Here is a 17146-nt window from a genome sequence, read left to right on the forward strand (position 1 = left end):
CCATCTGCCCATTGTTTCTCCATCTTCTATTCCACATCTGTGGCTCGTGTATCATCACTCATAACCACAGGGATTGTTTATCCTTGTTTTTATGCCCTCCTGTTGTGGTGGGTGAGCTCAGAGCTCTGCTGTACATGGAACTGGTTTAGGGGTCTGGAGGGTTTGTTTTGTCCCTGTAAAATACAAGTGAATCCCAGAAGGAAATCAGCTTTAATAAGTTTTTGATTAGTGCTGGAATCATGTTGGTGATATGGGTTTCAGAAGTGGCAGAAATGGAGATTACCTCAGGACTAGTAGGAAAACTGCACTCAATAATTTCTGCATCCGTGCCAGAAAAAAACCCAAACCAACTGCAATTCAAAGTTTCTAGGACAGGGTTTATATTCAATTCTTATAAAACTGCATATTCAGAATAAAAGCAGGGGTTTGTTATCCTTTGACTGGCAGGGGAAAGAATGAAAAACTAGAATTGCATAAACACATAAATGATTGTTAGGCTGGTCACTGATAGTGGATTGGGGGGATAGTTATTGGGAAGCCTTTGGCCAAAAAGTAAAACACTGAGCATGCTGCCAACAACATTATAAACTTGTGGTGTGTTTCTCAGGTCTGTAATATTGGCTAAGTATAAAGTTTGCAGGAAGTATAAAGTTTTGCCTCCTCAAAAAGCTGTAGAAATTGTTGGGGCAAATAGCAACTGATATTCACTCCATGTGAGCTCTATTTCCATGTGTAGATCTGCCTGGGTAAGTTGCTAGCAAAGCATGCCGTGGTAAATTCATTTTGCCTCAAAAAAAAAAAGTTCCAGAGAGATTTCAGTATTTTACAGCAAAGACTTCAGTGATGGCGTGTGGAAGAACCATGCTCTATTAAATTTGGTGTGTTAGGCTGGAAACGGGGGTATGTATTCTGTCCCCATCTGTCAGAGGTGGGGCAGTTCTCTGCTGTTCATGGGGCAGTTTTTTCTTTATCTCTCCCACAGCCAACCCTCCCTCCAGGAGATCTCTGCTGTTAATGGGCCATTCATTATTAATTATCTTTGGTTAATGGCCACTGAGTGTCCCTGCAGGGCTGATCCAATCCCAGCATCCCAAGGGGAGATGCTCCGCCCAGGGGAGGAGCCAAGCATTCCTACCTGGATCCAATCTGAGGTTTGGGACACCCCAGCAGCCTTTGCCCCCTGCATTGCCAGAGGAGCAGCTTTCTGCTGCCCTGCATGGCCAGAGGGAGCCCAGGCCCATCTCCAGCAGCCCTGGAGCTGCAGAGGAAAACTCCCCCCTTGTGCAGGATCCCTGCTGCAGCAGAGCCACAGCTGGCACTGTAAACAAAGTAAACAAATTCACTGTAAACAGGGAGGTTTGGATGTAGGAATTCTTTCAAAAGTCCCCTATGGGGCAACGCACTTAATGACATGATTCCTTTTTAATTATTGTATGGGTTGTAGGACAGGTTCTTGAGAGCAATTTTGCAATGTACCCCAGTGCAATAATGCTTAGGGCTTTCTAACTTAAGAACACTTGATAAATTAATTAATGTTGGAAAGAATTGGATTACAGGAAGGAAAAAAAGTGGGATAAAGATTAAGTGATTGTTCCTCACTCCTTTTTTACACGCTCAAGCACATCAGAGATGAACCCATGAGGAAATTAATCTGTCTCTCCCCTTCTTGACAATCCTGACTGAACACCCCAAATATGAGTGTGTCTTTACAGCTCTTTTAAAACCCACTGTCCCCAGTGTTGCAGGTTCTCAGTAAGGCACAAAAGAGACCCCAACAAGCTCTTTAAGGCTTCCTCAGCCGTACAAGGGCTGGCTCCTGGGATTTTGCTGGGCTTGTTTTCCAGGGAGACCCCTTTTGTGTCAAGGCAAGCCTGGGGGCTGGAGCCTTGCTGGTGTCATCTCCTGGGGATGGGATGTGCCTGCAGCTGGGGAGGGAGTGAGAAGAACAAACATTACGATAGAGGATCCCTGGGAATATTCCCAGACCTCAGCATGCTGCTGTGCTGGTAATGCAGTCCCCGCAGCAATGCTTGTGACAAATCCTCTGTCTTGGAACATTTTATTGAATTTTATCTTTTCTCAGGATACAGCACTTACATGATTTCCTGTCAAAGCACTGCAGCATTTCACAGTCCCTTCGAGTGTTACTGACAGGGAGCTGTCAAAACCAAATTGTCAAAACTAAATTGCACTTTACCTCCTACTTGGACCCTTTATTTTTTTAAGAATGATCCTTTTATGCAGCTAGCCAGTTAGCATGTTTATTGGAATTTTTATTTTTTTTTAAGTGGAAATTCACCAGTTGAAAGTATCAGAGATTCATATGCGCTTCTTTGAAGTCACTTGCCATTTTTCTCAACTAAAACATGTTGGATCACTCATCTGACAACAACATGGGGACAATGCATGCTCAGAAGTGCTTTTGTTTGCTCTTCCCAAAAGGCCATGAATTCCCTCTGTAGTGAGGAACAGTGTGTGACCATCAGGCACCACTGCCAAAGTCATGGAGCTGGAGATATAAATGGCAGGGGTGAGCTTTACTGAGAGTTATAAGAAACTGAATTGACATTTTCTTCTAGTTTGGGATAATTTCCTTAAAGGGATTTGAAGACTGTATTAAAACTTAAACAGAGAATTGAGAAACTGAGGGAGGGTTATTTAAGAAGTTTAGTCAAGGGGAAGAGAAGAAAATGGGAGGAGAAAAATAAAATTTCCTATTAGAAGCCATCTTCAATTGATGATTCAAAGAAGGAATCCCCATAATGTCAGAGAAAAATGAAAAGGGTTTAGCTTCTGAAAAAGTGTACTCAGACTGAGTGGTGGCCTGTCAAAGCATGGTTCCTTCTGGTAGTGGCTACTCCAGAAATGTTTATTTCAATGTCAGCATTCCCTGAACTTGCAAATTTGTTTTGATTCCAAGCCCTAGTTTATTGTAAGGCTGGGATTATTTATTTATTATAGCACTGGGAGTTGCCTCAGTGCCATTTCACATGGACAAAAGTAAATTGTGAACATGAAACTGCAGTAATTTATTCTTCTTATTCCTCCCCCTTCCCTATCCCTCCTTCATTAGCTCTGGAAGTGAAAAGCTCCACAGGTGAGTACATTACTTTCCCCCAATATCTTTTATTTGCATTAAAGCATAAAAAGCCCTCCCCAAAATAGCTGGAATTTGTAAAGGAGGAAACCTTTTCAAAAACACTTTTGCCAGCTTTTGTTGGTCTTCCCAGGATGCTGCAGGTGCAATAATCCAATAAGGACTTGACTCCTTAAATTTGTTTGTGTTTACAGTGTTTGTGTTTAGAGGTGTTGATAAATGCTGCTCTCACTGGGTTACCTTGCAAGGAGAAGGAAGGGCAAGAGGAGATGATTTTTGTGGTGTTGAGTTTCTGCTGACACTTGACCAAAGAGGAAAGCTTCTGCTTCCTTTATTAAAGTAATTTTTAACAGCACATTGAACTGTTGCAAAAGTCTCCTGCTGTAACATAACCAAGGGCATTATTTCACATGGGCTGCCATGAACACTTTTGTTATGCTCTGGGGTATCCATTTTTCCTCACTGAAAATTATTTCTGCTGAAATCTTCATGTAGCCAAGAGTTTCTTTAAGGTAAGAAATAAGCACTGCCATTTACAAAAAAATGAGAGTCCATTGGCAGGGCTTCATTCTTGCTCCCAGATGATGGGGTTTAAAGCTGATTTACCAGAATTCCAAATAAAAGAAAAGAGAAAACACAGCATCAGTCTGCCAGCAGAAACAAAGTGCAACTCAGCAATCCTGTCTCACAATATCCTCCAGATGCTTGAGATTTTTGGTGGAACAGCTGATTGCATATGTGTCAAACCTAATTCCTTCCATTATGATTTAACTCACGGCATTTTGAAGTGCTCAGGACGGAAAACTCTGCAGTAGTGAAGGGGAATTACATTCTCCTGGGAGGCCTGAACAGTTCTATCAAAACCATCAGTAAGCAGAGAAAACAGTGCCTTCCCCCAGAGTATATTCCCCATACAAATGTAGGTTTTGGTTGCATTTTTATGAATGGGAACTGATTTCTTATTCCAGATTGTGTGTATGGACTCTATTTGTGCCAGAAGGGAATTACACATGGCTTTGTTTCTCCCCCTTTTTCTGTGACTGTGATTCTTTATCAGTATGTTCAAAGGATGACAGACTTGTGGGTGAGTTTTTGTCCCCTCGTTCTTTGAAGCAATCATCCAGGCTGGAAAAGACCTTAGAGCTCTATAACCTGTCAGAGCACTCCTTATTCCAACAGCAAGGGCACCCAGTGAGGTGGTGGCTGATTGTTTCACTTGCTTGATTGATACATTGAGACATAGGATAAACAAAAGAAATAAAAGAAAAAGAGTGTGGGAGGTGAAAGGGTTGCAAAGTACCTGGTAGGGAATTGCATCACATTTCTGGTGTCAATGATTTTCAATTTTTAATAGTGTGAATCTATCTGGACTAATGGATTAATAAGGAAAGTAGAAGGATGAATAGGAAATTTCCCTTTAATCCTAAAATTTGATAGCTAAGTATTAAAAATGGTACAGCAAGTTTTCTCAAGTAACTGAAGGCTTTGAACAGTGATTATTCTCTAATGTTATGTTTCAGGGAAATTCTGTGGAGGAGATCTTGCATTACCTCTTTTGATTGGCTTCAATAGCATCAGGCTGAAATTTGTTCCTAATGATGAGGATTATGGAACTAGATTTTCCATTACCTACAAAGCTCTTACACCAGATATTCTTCCTGGTAAGTTTAAGCCAAATAATGTGCAAGATCATGCAACATGAGCATGAATGATGCTGCTGGATGCAGTAAAGAGGAATCACTATCCACCCCAGATAAGTTTGGATTTGTCCTTTAGGTTAAGGTAAAATAGGATTTCCTAGGTTAAATTTCATCATGACAGATTCTTCTAGAAAATTTAATATTTATGTATCACCTGTGAGAGGTCTGAATGTCACAGAAACCAAACCTTGCAGGAATCACTCACAATCCTAAAGACCCCGCAGATCATTGGATTTTTTCCATATGACTTTCAAAACAAGGTTCACTCTTTCATTTTTAAATTTAAAGCTTACATACCAGTCTTTTGAAGTAGAAGAGAGTGAAGATTGGTCCTATGATGCCATGACTCTGTATGAAGATGTGGGAAAAGAAGAGGAAATTGGTTTGACTTTTGATTTTTTATTTTGGGGATGTTCTATTTATTTTATGACTTTCACTAGCCCTGTTGACCAAGGTAAATTTGCTTGTAGAGTCTGAGGTAATATTATAGTACTAGTTTCAGTACCTTGAAAAATTCTTGCAGGTATTGCTAATTCTTCTCAACTTAGAGAGGCAAAGCCACATTGAAGTGAACAATTTTTGAGTGTTTAAATTCTGTGTGAAATGCAGTTCTGAATTGGTTCTAGTGAAGAAAATACACAGTAATTTGGGTCTATAGGAATGATCACACACAAAGCACCCAAGACATCTTTTCAGAGTCTGTTCATCACCCCAGAGCATCATTCATGTAATTTTTAAATTTTTTCCCACTTGGCTTATGGTGAAGGAGAGGAAATCCTATCCCAAAAAACTGTTCTCAAGCACTTGCTTGAAGCTGGTGCTTAGATTAGGGAAAATCAGATAGCTGGGGCGGTTCATTTGTAAGGAAGTTTGTGGGTGCTGCAACAGACTGTTGTGAAACGATGCCAGAGACTCCTTGTTCTGAACAGGCTGCCAGGAACAGGTCAGCCCTTCAGCCTCAGCCTGCTTATCTCTTGCTCATGGTTGCTTTTTACCTTCCTGTCTGGAATACACAGAAAATTGTGCACCCACTGTTGAAAGAGAGAAGGGTTAAAAAGCACCTGTTAATTATTTAGTGAGACTTTGCTTCTCATTTTTAGTTGAGTCTTGTGGATTTGCCCTACCAGCATGTGCTCCAAGCTCCTCTGCTGTGATGCTGGTTGTCTTCCACCCTGATGAGACAGAGACCTTTGCAGGATTCAGAGCTACAGTCTCCTTTGTTCATCTAACAGGGAAGAGAAAACTAAATAGAAACTTGGGAAAATGCCTCCTTGGGGCAGCACAAAGGCCTCTTCAGTGGACTGGGTATTCAGAATTATTTTGCTCTAGGAGATTCTCATCTAACAAATTATTTCAGTGAAAAAAAAAAGGATTGTGAGCCTCTTCAGGTATTAAACAAAGACCTAATTAATGGTGAAGACAAACAATGAATCTGGCTAAAAGCTGGGAGTTGTGTTTGTGGCACATTTTAAATAGAACTTTAATGCTGTAATAGCACACATCCCTACAAGAGAAATCTGCTTCGTCTACAAAAATAAAAAGGAAATAAAAGTTATTCTATAATACAAATATTACTCAAGACATCCTGCTAACACACTGACCACCCTCATCTGCTAGATTCAAATATTTTGAATTCAACTAAAGACTAAGATTTTGAAAACATGAATGTTACTAAAGAAGAAATAAAGGTTATAACAGGTAAGACAACCTCAGTTATGCTTCCTTCATGGGAATAGAGAGTCCTTTTGGACTATAAATTCTCAAAACACCTAATGGTTGCAGTTGGTCCAGACTTTTTTAGTAAGTTATTTTGAGGAAATAAAAATATGCACAGTGACATTTACATGCTTTGACTTTAGCAGAACTTAATTTTTCTTGTTTCCTTCTGATTACTAAGTGATGTACAGCAATTCAGTAACATTTCAGCTTGTATGTCATTTTACACCTACTTCCCTCGGTGAAAACAATTGCAAAACTACAGAGTAATTGAAAATAACAATCAGCATTTTAGAGCTGCCCTTTCCCCCTCTAGTAGTCTACAGAAAACTGGATGAGTCCCTGTTCATTGTAGGTTTGAGGCTAAAACTTCTGAAGGTAAATGCTAGCTTTCATCTTGGTGAAGCTCTGTTTTTGCTAGGATCATCTCCTCATGGTGGTCTAAACATTTGGATCCTATTAAATGAGAGAAATTGGAAGATTTAGTGAAAAAGGGAGCTTGAAGAGCTGTGGGGTTGCCCTTAACTGGAATGTTCTTTACTTCTCCCAGTGTTAACCTAACCTCTAAAGACTCCTTGGAACATCAGTGTTTTCTGTTTCAGAGGATGCTTGTGGAACGCCTTCAAATCAGCGCAGGTTCCTCTTCAGGAGGAAAACTGGAGGTGAAGAAGCTGTGCCCTCCTCGTGGCCTTTGCACACTTTACAATCTGCAGCCCAGTGTGCAAATTGCAGATGAGCAAATCTGTGGGGGAGCAGTGCTTGCCCAAGGATGGGCTGTCACAGCTGCTCGCTTTTTCAAAATAGTTTTTAATGCAAATGCGATTCCCAAATTCCCCACGATGAAGCAATCCAGCAGCCTGAACGCTGATCCTAGTCTGCATTTACACAACAGCTTTTGGGTGCCTGTCAGCACAGATCTGTGCCTTCACTGAGCTCCAGAGCTCAGAATCCCAGAGGATGTGAGAGTGAGAGGTGCATTGTCTCTGTGCTCACTGGTCACTGTCACCAAGACAGAAAGATTAGGGCACAAGTTGCCACTTGGCTCACACTGGATAAATGTTTTTTCCAAGGTTCTCTTCCTACCCTTGCTGGATAGAGTTTTCTGCATGTTCCATGTCACAGATGCAAAATCTTGACTTGTTAATATCAGAAAGCTGGTGGTTTCTGGAGCTGCTTTTAAATGTGTTCCCTTCTTAAGGCATCTTGGAAATTTATAAAACCAAAGTTACTTAAAGCCTCACGCTCCCAAGTCTTTCAGAAAATGTCAATGTCTTTGCTTGTCTTGAATGTAGTGCTGGAGACTCTAAAAATACTGCAGCATGTTTTTAACACAGTTTCTGGTTTTACAAATTGTTTGGTGCTTAAACAAAAGTGTTTGAAATGACAGGTGTTACAGGCCAAGGGAGCACGCAAGAACTGATAGCTCTCCTAATTAATCTATGCATTAACTTGTAACTAGCAGTTTAATTAATGTCCAAAAGGCTGCTTATGCAGAAATCTGTGGTGACAGGCTCCAATTAGCTTTGCAGACCCTTCTGCTCTCAGCTGTAGTGTTTAAAACTAGATTAGTAGGCTAGTACAACAGGTAGCAAAAGAATGATCCTTCTTTGACTCAATGGTCCCGATAATAACTAGAAGGTAAGATATCTCACTTGGTTTTTGTTGATATTAATGGCAAAAATATTCAGCGAGTTTTTCCCATACAAGCATTTGATGCCAGCAACCCTCCCTTTTTAAATTATATTAGTTTTGAACTTTAGTTTTTTAGGTTTTTTAAACTTTCAGTTTTGTTCTGTAGCTGGGAAATCAATAATCTCACTGATTTTATTCTCCAATGAATAAGGTAAACATATTTCACCACTTTCTTCTCATCACTGTAAAGTTTGAGGCAAAAGCCCACAAAATCTTGAGCATGAAGTTTTTTGTGAAGCTATGAAAATACTTAACAGTGGAAGGATTATGGGCAAATTGAGATTCAGTGACTCAGATTAACAGCTGTGTTACATTATTGATAGAGTATGTGTGCTAAATCTTTGCTAAGCTCTCTGAAAAGATCTTTAGAGAGAAACAGAGGGAAAATATCCTTTGTAAATTTTTATCATAGAAGCCTGTTAATGTTTGGTTGTGGTGGAAGTTGCCATTAGCTGACTGTATCAGTTTATGCTGGGAGCAGATGTGGATTATCTCTTGGCTGCTACTCTGTTTTGCTCGACAGGAACACTGACTTTCATCTGTTTAATCATTTAAGACAAGGATTTCAAGTGGATGTGTTCAGAATAGCAAAAATTGTGTGGGAAGAACTACAGGTGATGTCAGCTGTGATGATATTGAATGCAGCGATAAATTGGTACCTCTTATGAAAATTCTTATCTTAAATTCTATCTTAAAATGTCTGCTTTTGATTTGATTGTTATGGCACTAACTTTTTGCTTGGTGGCTTGTTGTTGGCCTTTTGTGTTTTTCCTAGTAAAAAAAAACAAAACACAAACACATCTTAAAAAAATACTTTCAACAGGGTTCATATTTCTTTCCTGATCCTTGTCCCACTGTGGGTCTGCCCAAGAGAACAAAAAAAACCCATTCTCATTGGATCTTCCCTGTTTTTCTTTTACCCTCACCTTATTTCCCTTGCACTTTTCCAGAAGTGGCACGAGGGCAGGTTTATTTCTCATTTAGGAATCCCATTAATTGCCACGTGTTGGGTGCACAGAAATACTGCTATTTCTTCATCTGAACTGACCAGCTCGACTTTGCTGCCCTCTGTGAAAAACGCCAATCACTTGGTTTTAAAATTTTAAAAGTTGAATAGTAATAAAATGGTTATAAAAATAGTAATACAATTAGAGTAATAACAATTTGGACAAATTTAATTAGGACAATATGAGACAATAAATACAAAGAGTTATGGACAGTCCAGGTACCTCTTTCTGGGCAGCATGAGCCCGAAAAAGGACCCACGTAAACAGAGGATTAACTCTTAACAGCAACAGCCTGTTGCATATTCATACACCTCATCCACGATGCATAAATTCCATTCAAACACAGGATTCTGTCTGGTTTTCATCAACTTATTCCTCTGAATCCTGACAGGGCCTTCAAGGCAGGAAGAAGTTCGTTTCTTCTGATAATGGAGCAATAAATTCTCTTTCTCTGAAAGTTTCAGTTGTCCTGTGGCTGCTATCTCACTGCAAGTCCTCTCTTTAGAAAAAAGTATCTTACATAGCATAGTTTCTATTTTAACATTATGTTATAACCTAAAACTATATTTAACACAGTACTTAAGAGAATTAATACAGCATTGCTTTCTAACACAACACATATAATATTCATTTTAATATTTGCGAAAAGCCAATCATAAAACACATGCATTTTTCACACCCTCCTTTTCTATTTCTTGGTAGAAAGAATTGTGAAGCACTGGAAGGGGCTGCCCGCGGGGTCCCTGTCCCCGGAGGTGTTTAAGGAAAGGCCGGACACGGCACTCAGTGCCACGGGCTGCTTGACACGGCGGTGTCCGGTCACACTTTGGCCTCGGTGATCCCAGAGCTCTTTCCCAATCTCATCGATTCTGTGACACCAAGAACGCGGCTCCCGGGGCAGCCTGACCCGCCCGGGCTGACGGCGGAGCGGGGCTCCCCTCACGGCCCGGGACCGGGAGGAGCAACGGGGAGGAGGAACGCGGGGAAGGATCAGGAGGCGGAACCGGGAGGAGGAACCGGGAGGAGGAATGCGAGGAAGGATCAGGAGGCGGAACCGGGAGGAGGAACCCAAAGAAGGATCAGGAGGCGGAACCGGGAGGAGCAACGCGAGGAAGGATCAGGAGGCGGAACCGGGAGGAGGAACCGGGAGGAGTAAGGCGAGGAAGGATCAGGAGGCGGAACCGGGAGGCGGGACGCGAGGAAGGATCAGGAGGCGGAATCTGAGCGGGCCCGGTGCCGCGGGAGCTGCGGGCGAGGCCGCCATGGAGGCATTTGCGGTAAGGGCCAGGCTGGGGCTGGGGAGGGCCGTGCCGTGCCGTGCCCCTCAGGGCCGCCGTGCCCCTCAGAGCCGCCGTGCCCTCACCGCCTGCCCTTCTTCTCCTGCCAGGGAGGGCCTGTGGCCATCGCCGTGGCCGTGGTGGCGGCGTCGGCGCTGCTGCTGCTGCTGCTCCGAGGGACGGCGCGGAGGCCGAGCGGCCCCGTCACGCTGCAGGACCCGCTCGCCAAGTACCCGCTGCGGCTGCTGGACAAGGAGGTGCCCGGGGCTCTGGGGACATGGGGCGTCGGGGCTCCGGGTGCAGTGGATGCGCTGGTCTGGGAGGCTCTTGGCCCTGGGCTACCACAGGGATCGAATCCCCAGAGCAGGGCGCGGAGCCGTCCAAGGATGGCTGTGCCCCCCGCAGCCACGCTGTGATGCCCCCGGGGTAGAGCAGGGTGTGTAAAAGCGTTTATGGCGTGCTGCGAGCTGCTGTTTCCCGCTGCTTTGCATGTTTGCATGCAGGCTGTGTTCCTCCCTCGGATCCTGGCCTGGGTGCACCGTGAGAAGCGAGCCCGGAGCTGCTGCACGGCTGTGTTGCCTGATCTTTGTCTGCAAACATGCAATGTGCTCACTGGCCTTGGGCACAGAGTTTCCTGGTTTTATCTATGTAAAGAGGCTGTAGGGATTGTGCAGGCAGGCAAAAGTCACTCCTTGTGGAAGTAAGGGCTGCTTCTGAGACTCCTGGTTATTTCTGCTTTGTTTTTCAAGGCTGTTTCTGTGTCCTTCCCCAGCATTTGGCTTGCATGCTAACAAAGAGAAGGCTTGCTGAAGCATATTGTGTTGAGTAGAGTTTGAAATTCAAAGTAGTGGTGATACTGACCTCATTCTAACCTTGGTTTTTTTAGGAAATCAGTCACGATACTAAGAAATTCAGATTCGGGCTACCCTCAACGAATCATGTATTAGGATTACCTGTAGGTAAGTACTGTAAACAATTACTTGTATTTCTGGTTTCTCACAGTTCTTGGACTTCTGACTGTGAATTTAAGGCTCAGCAAAGCAGAGAGTTGAAAGCTGCATCTGAATGCTGCTGTCTCAGAGAGAAATGTCAGGTTTCCTAGAGGGCTTGTATTTCTGATCTTTTGTGGGTGCTTTGTCCAGTTGTGTGGTGTAGGTTAGAAACAGAGCAGTGAGATGGGACTGAGCCTGATGGAATTTGTCACCAGTCAGGATATAAGCAGGGGTAGTAGTAAATGTCAAAGCTGTTTCATATTTCTTACTTGCATTTTACTTCCATCTGGTCCCCTCAGTCTATTGGCAATTGCCCTCATGGTTTTGGCAAATACAGATACTTGTAAAGGAGAAAGGGGGCAACTCTGAAATATTCAGAGCCTTCCCTGTGCATGCACTTCCCTATGAATTACACACATTTCCATGCACCTTTATCTGGAGTTCTGCAGCATGAATTTCAGCCTAGGATTGGCCTTCTTTCCTGTACCCTGGAACACTGATAGCACTGAACCTTGGACCTTGAATCAGTGAAAATCTGTGTGGGGGAAAGTCTCTCTCTGATCTGCAGATGTGGCTCTGTCTGTTCTGCACTGTTTGGCAGTTCCCTGAGCTGGATGGCAGGTGTCAGGGTCATCCCATTCCATGCTCTGAGCATGTCCTTGCATGCTGCCTGATTTTCTCCAGACTTGTCTTCTGGCTTGTGTGGAAAAGAGTAATGGAATTAACTAGACAAATGGTAAACCAGCTGAGATGTGCTCTGCAGTGCATGTGTTTATCCAGGTTCATTCTTAGGAATTTATGAATGAGATCCTGAAACTGCATTACTTCCTGGGAGATGCCTGCTCTGTGCTGAAAAAGGAGAAGAAACTGAATGTTTGGTGCAGCATTTGTATGGCAAAGATTTTCTCTGTCATTGCATGTGTTACACAAGCAGGTTACGATACCTGCCTGTCTCTCTTGTCCTCCAGGGGTGAAAAAGATAATCAGATTGTAATTCTTTCTCCCCAGGTCAGCATGTTTACCTTTCTGCAAAAATTGATGGGAATCTGGTGGTTCGAGCTTATACCCCCGTTTCCAGTGATGAGGCAAAAGGTTATGTTGATTTAATTATAAAGGTAAATTTTGGTTTCCTTTATTAGAGATGAGTTGCTAACTGGAAGGAGGGCGAGCACTTCATTTTAGTGAAATAGTTTGTTTTGATTTAGTAATCAAATTTCATTGTCTTTAATTCAAATTTTATTAAATTCCGTTTTCATCAAATCTCCTATTTTTCAAATAGGGTGACTGCATGGCAAACAACTCATTGCCCTTGAATTGTAAGTTGTGTCCTGTGTATCTGCTGTGTGGCACTGAGGGATGGCAGAGGAAGAGTAGAGGGAGGAGAGAATTGCTTCCCTGGCAATACTTTGGGAATTTCCCTAATATCTTTTACTAAGCAGTGCATGGATACTGATCTCTCTCCCTCTAGATGCCTGTGCTGCTGCTACTGCTTAATGCAAACAGCTCTAAGCAGAAAACAAGTCACACAAGGGAAATCCTTTAAGCCAGGGGATGCAGGATTATCTGACCCCAGCACTTCTGGATTTCCTAATTCTGTGCTATGATAGCATTTGTCCTTAGGCAAAAATCCAGGCTTTTTTAAAAGTATTTTTTGCATGTTCTGTTCTTCGTGTTACAAGGGTGGTGAATTGTTATGAGCTGCTTAATGCTTCTTACATGCTTTGAAAGCTGAAAAAGCTGTTGTGTGGCTGACTAGGAAAGGTTTAGAAGGAAAAGATGCAGCAGTGCTGTTTTCAGAAGGAACAGCCACAAAAATGGGGTGGCATAATAGTGAAATGAGGGCAGCAGTGCATAATCTGCCTGCCACCCATCCCTGTTATCCCTGTTTGCAGGGAGCAGAGGGACATGTGCCCAATAGCACATTTTACTTTTTTTGGCTGCCTCCTGTTGCAAGGCTCAAGAGATAACTGAGAGCAAAGAATTGCCTGGATTTATTTCTCAGGTGTTGAATTTCAGACCTGCAGAATTATGTTCTACAGACACTGTCTGCAGCAAAGGTAGTGGTTGATAATGTGCAAATAATTGTTCTTACAGATCTACCACAAAATAATTGTTCTTACAGGTCTACCACAAAAATGTGAACCCCAAGTTTCCAGAAGGTGGGAAGATGTCCCAGTATCTAGATAACATGAAGATTGGAGATACCATTGATTTCAGAGGGCCAAATGGACTCCTGGTCTATAAGGGGACAGGTACTGTGACACAAAGGTGGGAGAGCAAAAGAGAGGTATTGGTTATTTTCAGAGGTGTTTTATAAAACTTGACAGCTGTAGAGAATATTTTTTTAAGTGGAAAAGAGGAAAAATCACCTTTCCTAGACTTGACCATGAGCCTGTCAGAGTTGGTATGATGGGAAATAGTACTTTGTGTGTGGAATAACTGATGAGTGTTTCACTCCTGGGACTATAAATCTGAAAAAAATTGCTATTGCTTCATGTGACTGAGAAGTCTGCACTGGAAATAAAATACTTCAGCCATACATATGGAGGGAGATGCTCCAGATGCTTCTTAAGCAAGTGGGGTTGTGGCCTAACATGTCCTCTGAGAATCCCTGTGCTGTTACTGAATAACCAGCTGACTGAGAGCCAGCTCCACTTCATAATTAAAATCAGGCCTGAGTTGACTGTGAGGAAATAAGCTCAGAGAAGTAATCCTCTTGTAGGATACAAGTGAAAGATTTTGCACTGATCTTGACTGAGAGGAGCTGTGCACTTCAGTCTCACCTCAGAATGCTCAGCACTTCTCTGGATGCTGACCTCTCTCCTGGTGACTCTATCTCAGCAGAAGGGAGGGATTTCCAGAAATTGTTTTTATTTATTAATTGATCACCTGTGGTAATTTATTCCCATGGAATTTGTGTCCATGTTTGTTTGGAAGCTTATGTACCTATAGGTTTGGAATATGTCTTCTAGGTACCTTTCTTATCAAGCCTAATAAGAAGTCTGAAGCAGAGAAAAAGTTTGCAAAGCACCTTGGGATGATAGCTGGAGGAACAGGTAAAACTAATCCCATCATGTGGAGTGTCCAGAGAATGAAAATGTCTTTTGGGTATATGTGAGGACTACCAGAGTATTTACACCTGCATTTCTTTTCATTAATTTCTTTTCATGGTGGCAACTCTGAGGCATTCCAGTGGTTTGAGCTCAGTCCTGGGGAGTGGCAACCTGGGGGTTTGAATCCTAATTTACCTTGTGACCTCAGAGAACTCACTTCATCAGTGACAAAAAGAATTTTAAGAGAATGTCTTGAGGGGTAAAATTATGTGATGGAGAATCCTGAAGAGAAAAGCACTGCATACAAGAGTTCTGGGCTTGTGCTGGAACTGTTTGTCAGAATAGAACCCCCCAATCTCTGCACTCCATGTGGATTAGAGATCCAGAGGTGTGTGACCTTGTGCAGACTGAGATCCCAGTGAAGACTGAAAAGAGGCAGGATTAACAGTGAAACTGGAGCCATGGACAGAAATACCCACTTTAACCATTTTGGTTTTTAACAGGAATAACTCCTATGTTGCAGCTGATCCGTCAGATCACAAATGATCCTAGGGACTCCACAAAATGTTACCTCCTTTTTGCTAATCAGGTGAGTGTCCTGAGCCATCTGTTTGTTCTTCTTTAGTAGCCTACTTGGTTTTGCTGGCCTCTGAGCTTTTTAAACTGATGGTCCATGTTTCATACTCCTTCACACTTAGCTGTCTCCTCACAGTGTCACTGAATTCCTACATTAGGGAGTAAATACAGCAACCAGATCCTGATCCCTCTGCTCATCTTAGTCCTTCACTGATTTCAAGGAAACAGGATTTGTTTCCACTAATCTTTTTGTACAGCTAACCTTCACCAACCTTCACCATGCTGGTCCAGGGACATTTGCCAGGGTCAGGAACAAATCCAGCTCGTGATTTTAGCCTGGATTAAAAAGTCATTCTAATTGCCATCTTTAGGACTGTGTTTAGGTGGCTGTAAGTCTCACATTTGTTGTTCTTTACAGAAGCCTGTATTGAGGATAGCTGCCATGGAGGGGACAAAATACCAATTACTTTGCTGATTTACATGGTTTTTATCCTTGCATTTGTTGTGAGCTCCCAGCAGAGGGCTCCTGGGATGGTTTGGACCTAACCAGCACTCTCATTTTGCAGACAGAAAATGATATCTTGCTGAGAGCTGAGCTGGAAGACATTGCCAAGAGGCATCCTGAGCAGTTTGTGCTGTGGTACACCCTGGACAGACCTCCAAAAGGTAGGGACACATGGACATGCCTTTGCTTATCCCTGCCAGAGCTTCACTCGTGCTCAAGGGGACAGCAGAGTAATGTCAAGTGTCCTTGTCTTACACTTTGAAACTCCTCCTTTGAAACAAACCTTACCCCACACCCTGTTTTAAAAAGGGATCTAAGCCAGGTGGGACTTAAAAAGTAGGAGCTCATAATTAACCTCATTTGGGTCAGATGTGTTACTCAGTGCATCTTTTCAGGTATTCGGTTTCTAGGGGTTTTCATCCAAAGTTCAGCTCTGATTTGGGCTGTCTCCCAAATGAGGTTATGTTAGCATGCTGTTGGCACTAAATTGTTTAATACCTGTAAATATTATGTGCACATCTTTGTTTTGCAGCAGCTCCAGATTAGATTCTGGTGAAACAGCTGCCATGTGTATGGATTAAGCATCACTTTCCTTCTTGGCTCACTTCAAATGGCAAATGCATTCAATAATACTATTGCTTGAAACAGTTTAGCATTTCCTCTTTTAATTTGTTTTCTCTTATCACTAAACGACATGGCAGAGCTTTTGTTGACATTAAACCTTGTCACCTCACCACTCCATCCCAAAAAAAAAAAAAAGTACAGGTCTCAATACCTCTCCCTGTCACTAGGTGACCCCTCTTTGCTGGAAAAGCTGATTCACTCTTCCTTTTTATTCCTACCTGCTCATTTCTTTTAAATTTTATAATTTATTCTTTTAAGACCTCTGTATCTTATCAATCAATCAAATCCTTGTTATCCTGTGGAAGGGGATCACTAGGTTTGAGCTGAATGAGAGATTTAACCCTTTCCTGGCTTGCAGTGATGGTGCCATAACTTGATTCTCCAGCTACTTAATGATGTTTAAAGAGGTTTCAGCCTGTACAGAGATTCGGAGTAACTGAATTCATTTCTCTGTTGCAGACTGGAAGTACAGCTCTGGCTTTGTCACTGCAGACATGCTGAAAGCCCACCTGCCTCCCCCTGGCAGTGAGACCCTCATTCTCATGTGTGGGCCCCCACCAATGATTCAGTTTGCCTGTCAGCCCAACCTGGACAAGCTGGGCTATCCCAAGAGCAGCACATTTGCTTACTAACACTGATGGCACCTGGTACCATTTTTGGGAGTACTGCATCTTTTTCTACAGGAACAGTTGATGTGCAACTGTGCAGCAATTGTGTGTGTGTGTGTGTCTTTTTTAACACCTTGATATAATTTCTATGGTTTATAACTTCATAATTACATTGTGTGTTTTAATACTAAGAAGTTGAGAAGTCATCTTGAATTGTATGGGAGTTACTTAGTCTTACCTCTGGAATTAGTATAAAATATTAATTCTGAGGGGGGGAAAAAAATAAAGATGAAATGTCA

General features: G+C 42.5%; 2 protein-coding genes across 2 annotated transcripts; both read left to right on the forward strand.

Annotated features, from left to right (window-relative positions):
* The first annotated feature begins 250 nt into the window (after nucleotides 1–250).
* Nucleotides 251–10368, forward strand: LOC128941742 (ovochymase-2-like). Its single transcript, XM_054283649.1, is given in 12 exon segments — nucleotides 251–293; nucleotides 1845–1907; nucleotides 1910–2006; nucleotides 3886–3966; nucleotides 4066–4181; nucleotides 4618–4795; nucleotides 5022–5179; nucleotides 5898–6027; nucleotides 6413–6495; nucleotides 7116–7204; nucleotides 7206–7412; nucleotides 10000–10368. Coding segments are annotated over 12 exon segments (1614 nt in total).
* Nucleotides 10369–10370: 2 nt separating this feature from the next.
* On the forward strand, nucleotides 10371–17115 carry LOC128941716 (NADH-cytochrome b5 reductase 2). The gene is made up of 9 exons (XM_054283602.1): nucleotides 10371–10489; nucleotides 10600–10746; nucleotides 11376–11448; nucleotides 12490–12596; nucleotides 13604–13733; nucleotides 14454–14537; nucleotides 15038–15123; nucleotides 15677–15776; nucleotides 16699–17115. The coding sequence occupies exons 1-9, from the start codon at nucleotides 10475–10477 to the stop codon at nucleotides 16869–16871; spliced, it is 915 nt and encodes a 304-aa protein (XP_054139577.1). The 5' UTR covers nucleotides 10371–10474; the 3' UTR covers nucleotides 16872–17115.
* The last annotated feature ends 31 nt before the right edge of the window (nucleotides 17116–17146 follow it).

Source organism: Melozone crissalis, unplaced genomic scaffold, assembly GCF_028551555.1.
Source record: "Melozone crissalis strain CALT ecotype California unplaced genomic scaffold, PUWL_Pcris_2 ptg000038l_1, whole genome shotgun sequence".
In the NCBI taxonomy this organism is placed as follows: Eukaryota; Metazoa; Chordata; class Aves; order Passeriformes; family Passerellidae; genus Melozone; species Melozone crissalis.

What these genes read in the sequence shown, in the direction of transcription:
- LOC128941716 (XM_054283602.1), top strand. An exon ending in TGTATTAGGATTACCTGTAG is followed by an intron (nt 11,449 to 12,489) that starts GTAAGTACTGTA and finishes CTTTCTCCCCAG; the next exon opens with GTCAGCATGTTTACCTTTCT. An exon ending in GATGATAGCTGGAGGAACAG is followed by an intron (nt 14,538 to 15,037) that starts GTAAAACTAATC and finishes GGTTTTTAACAG; the next exon opens with GAATAACTCCTATGTTGCAG.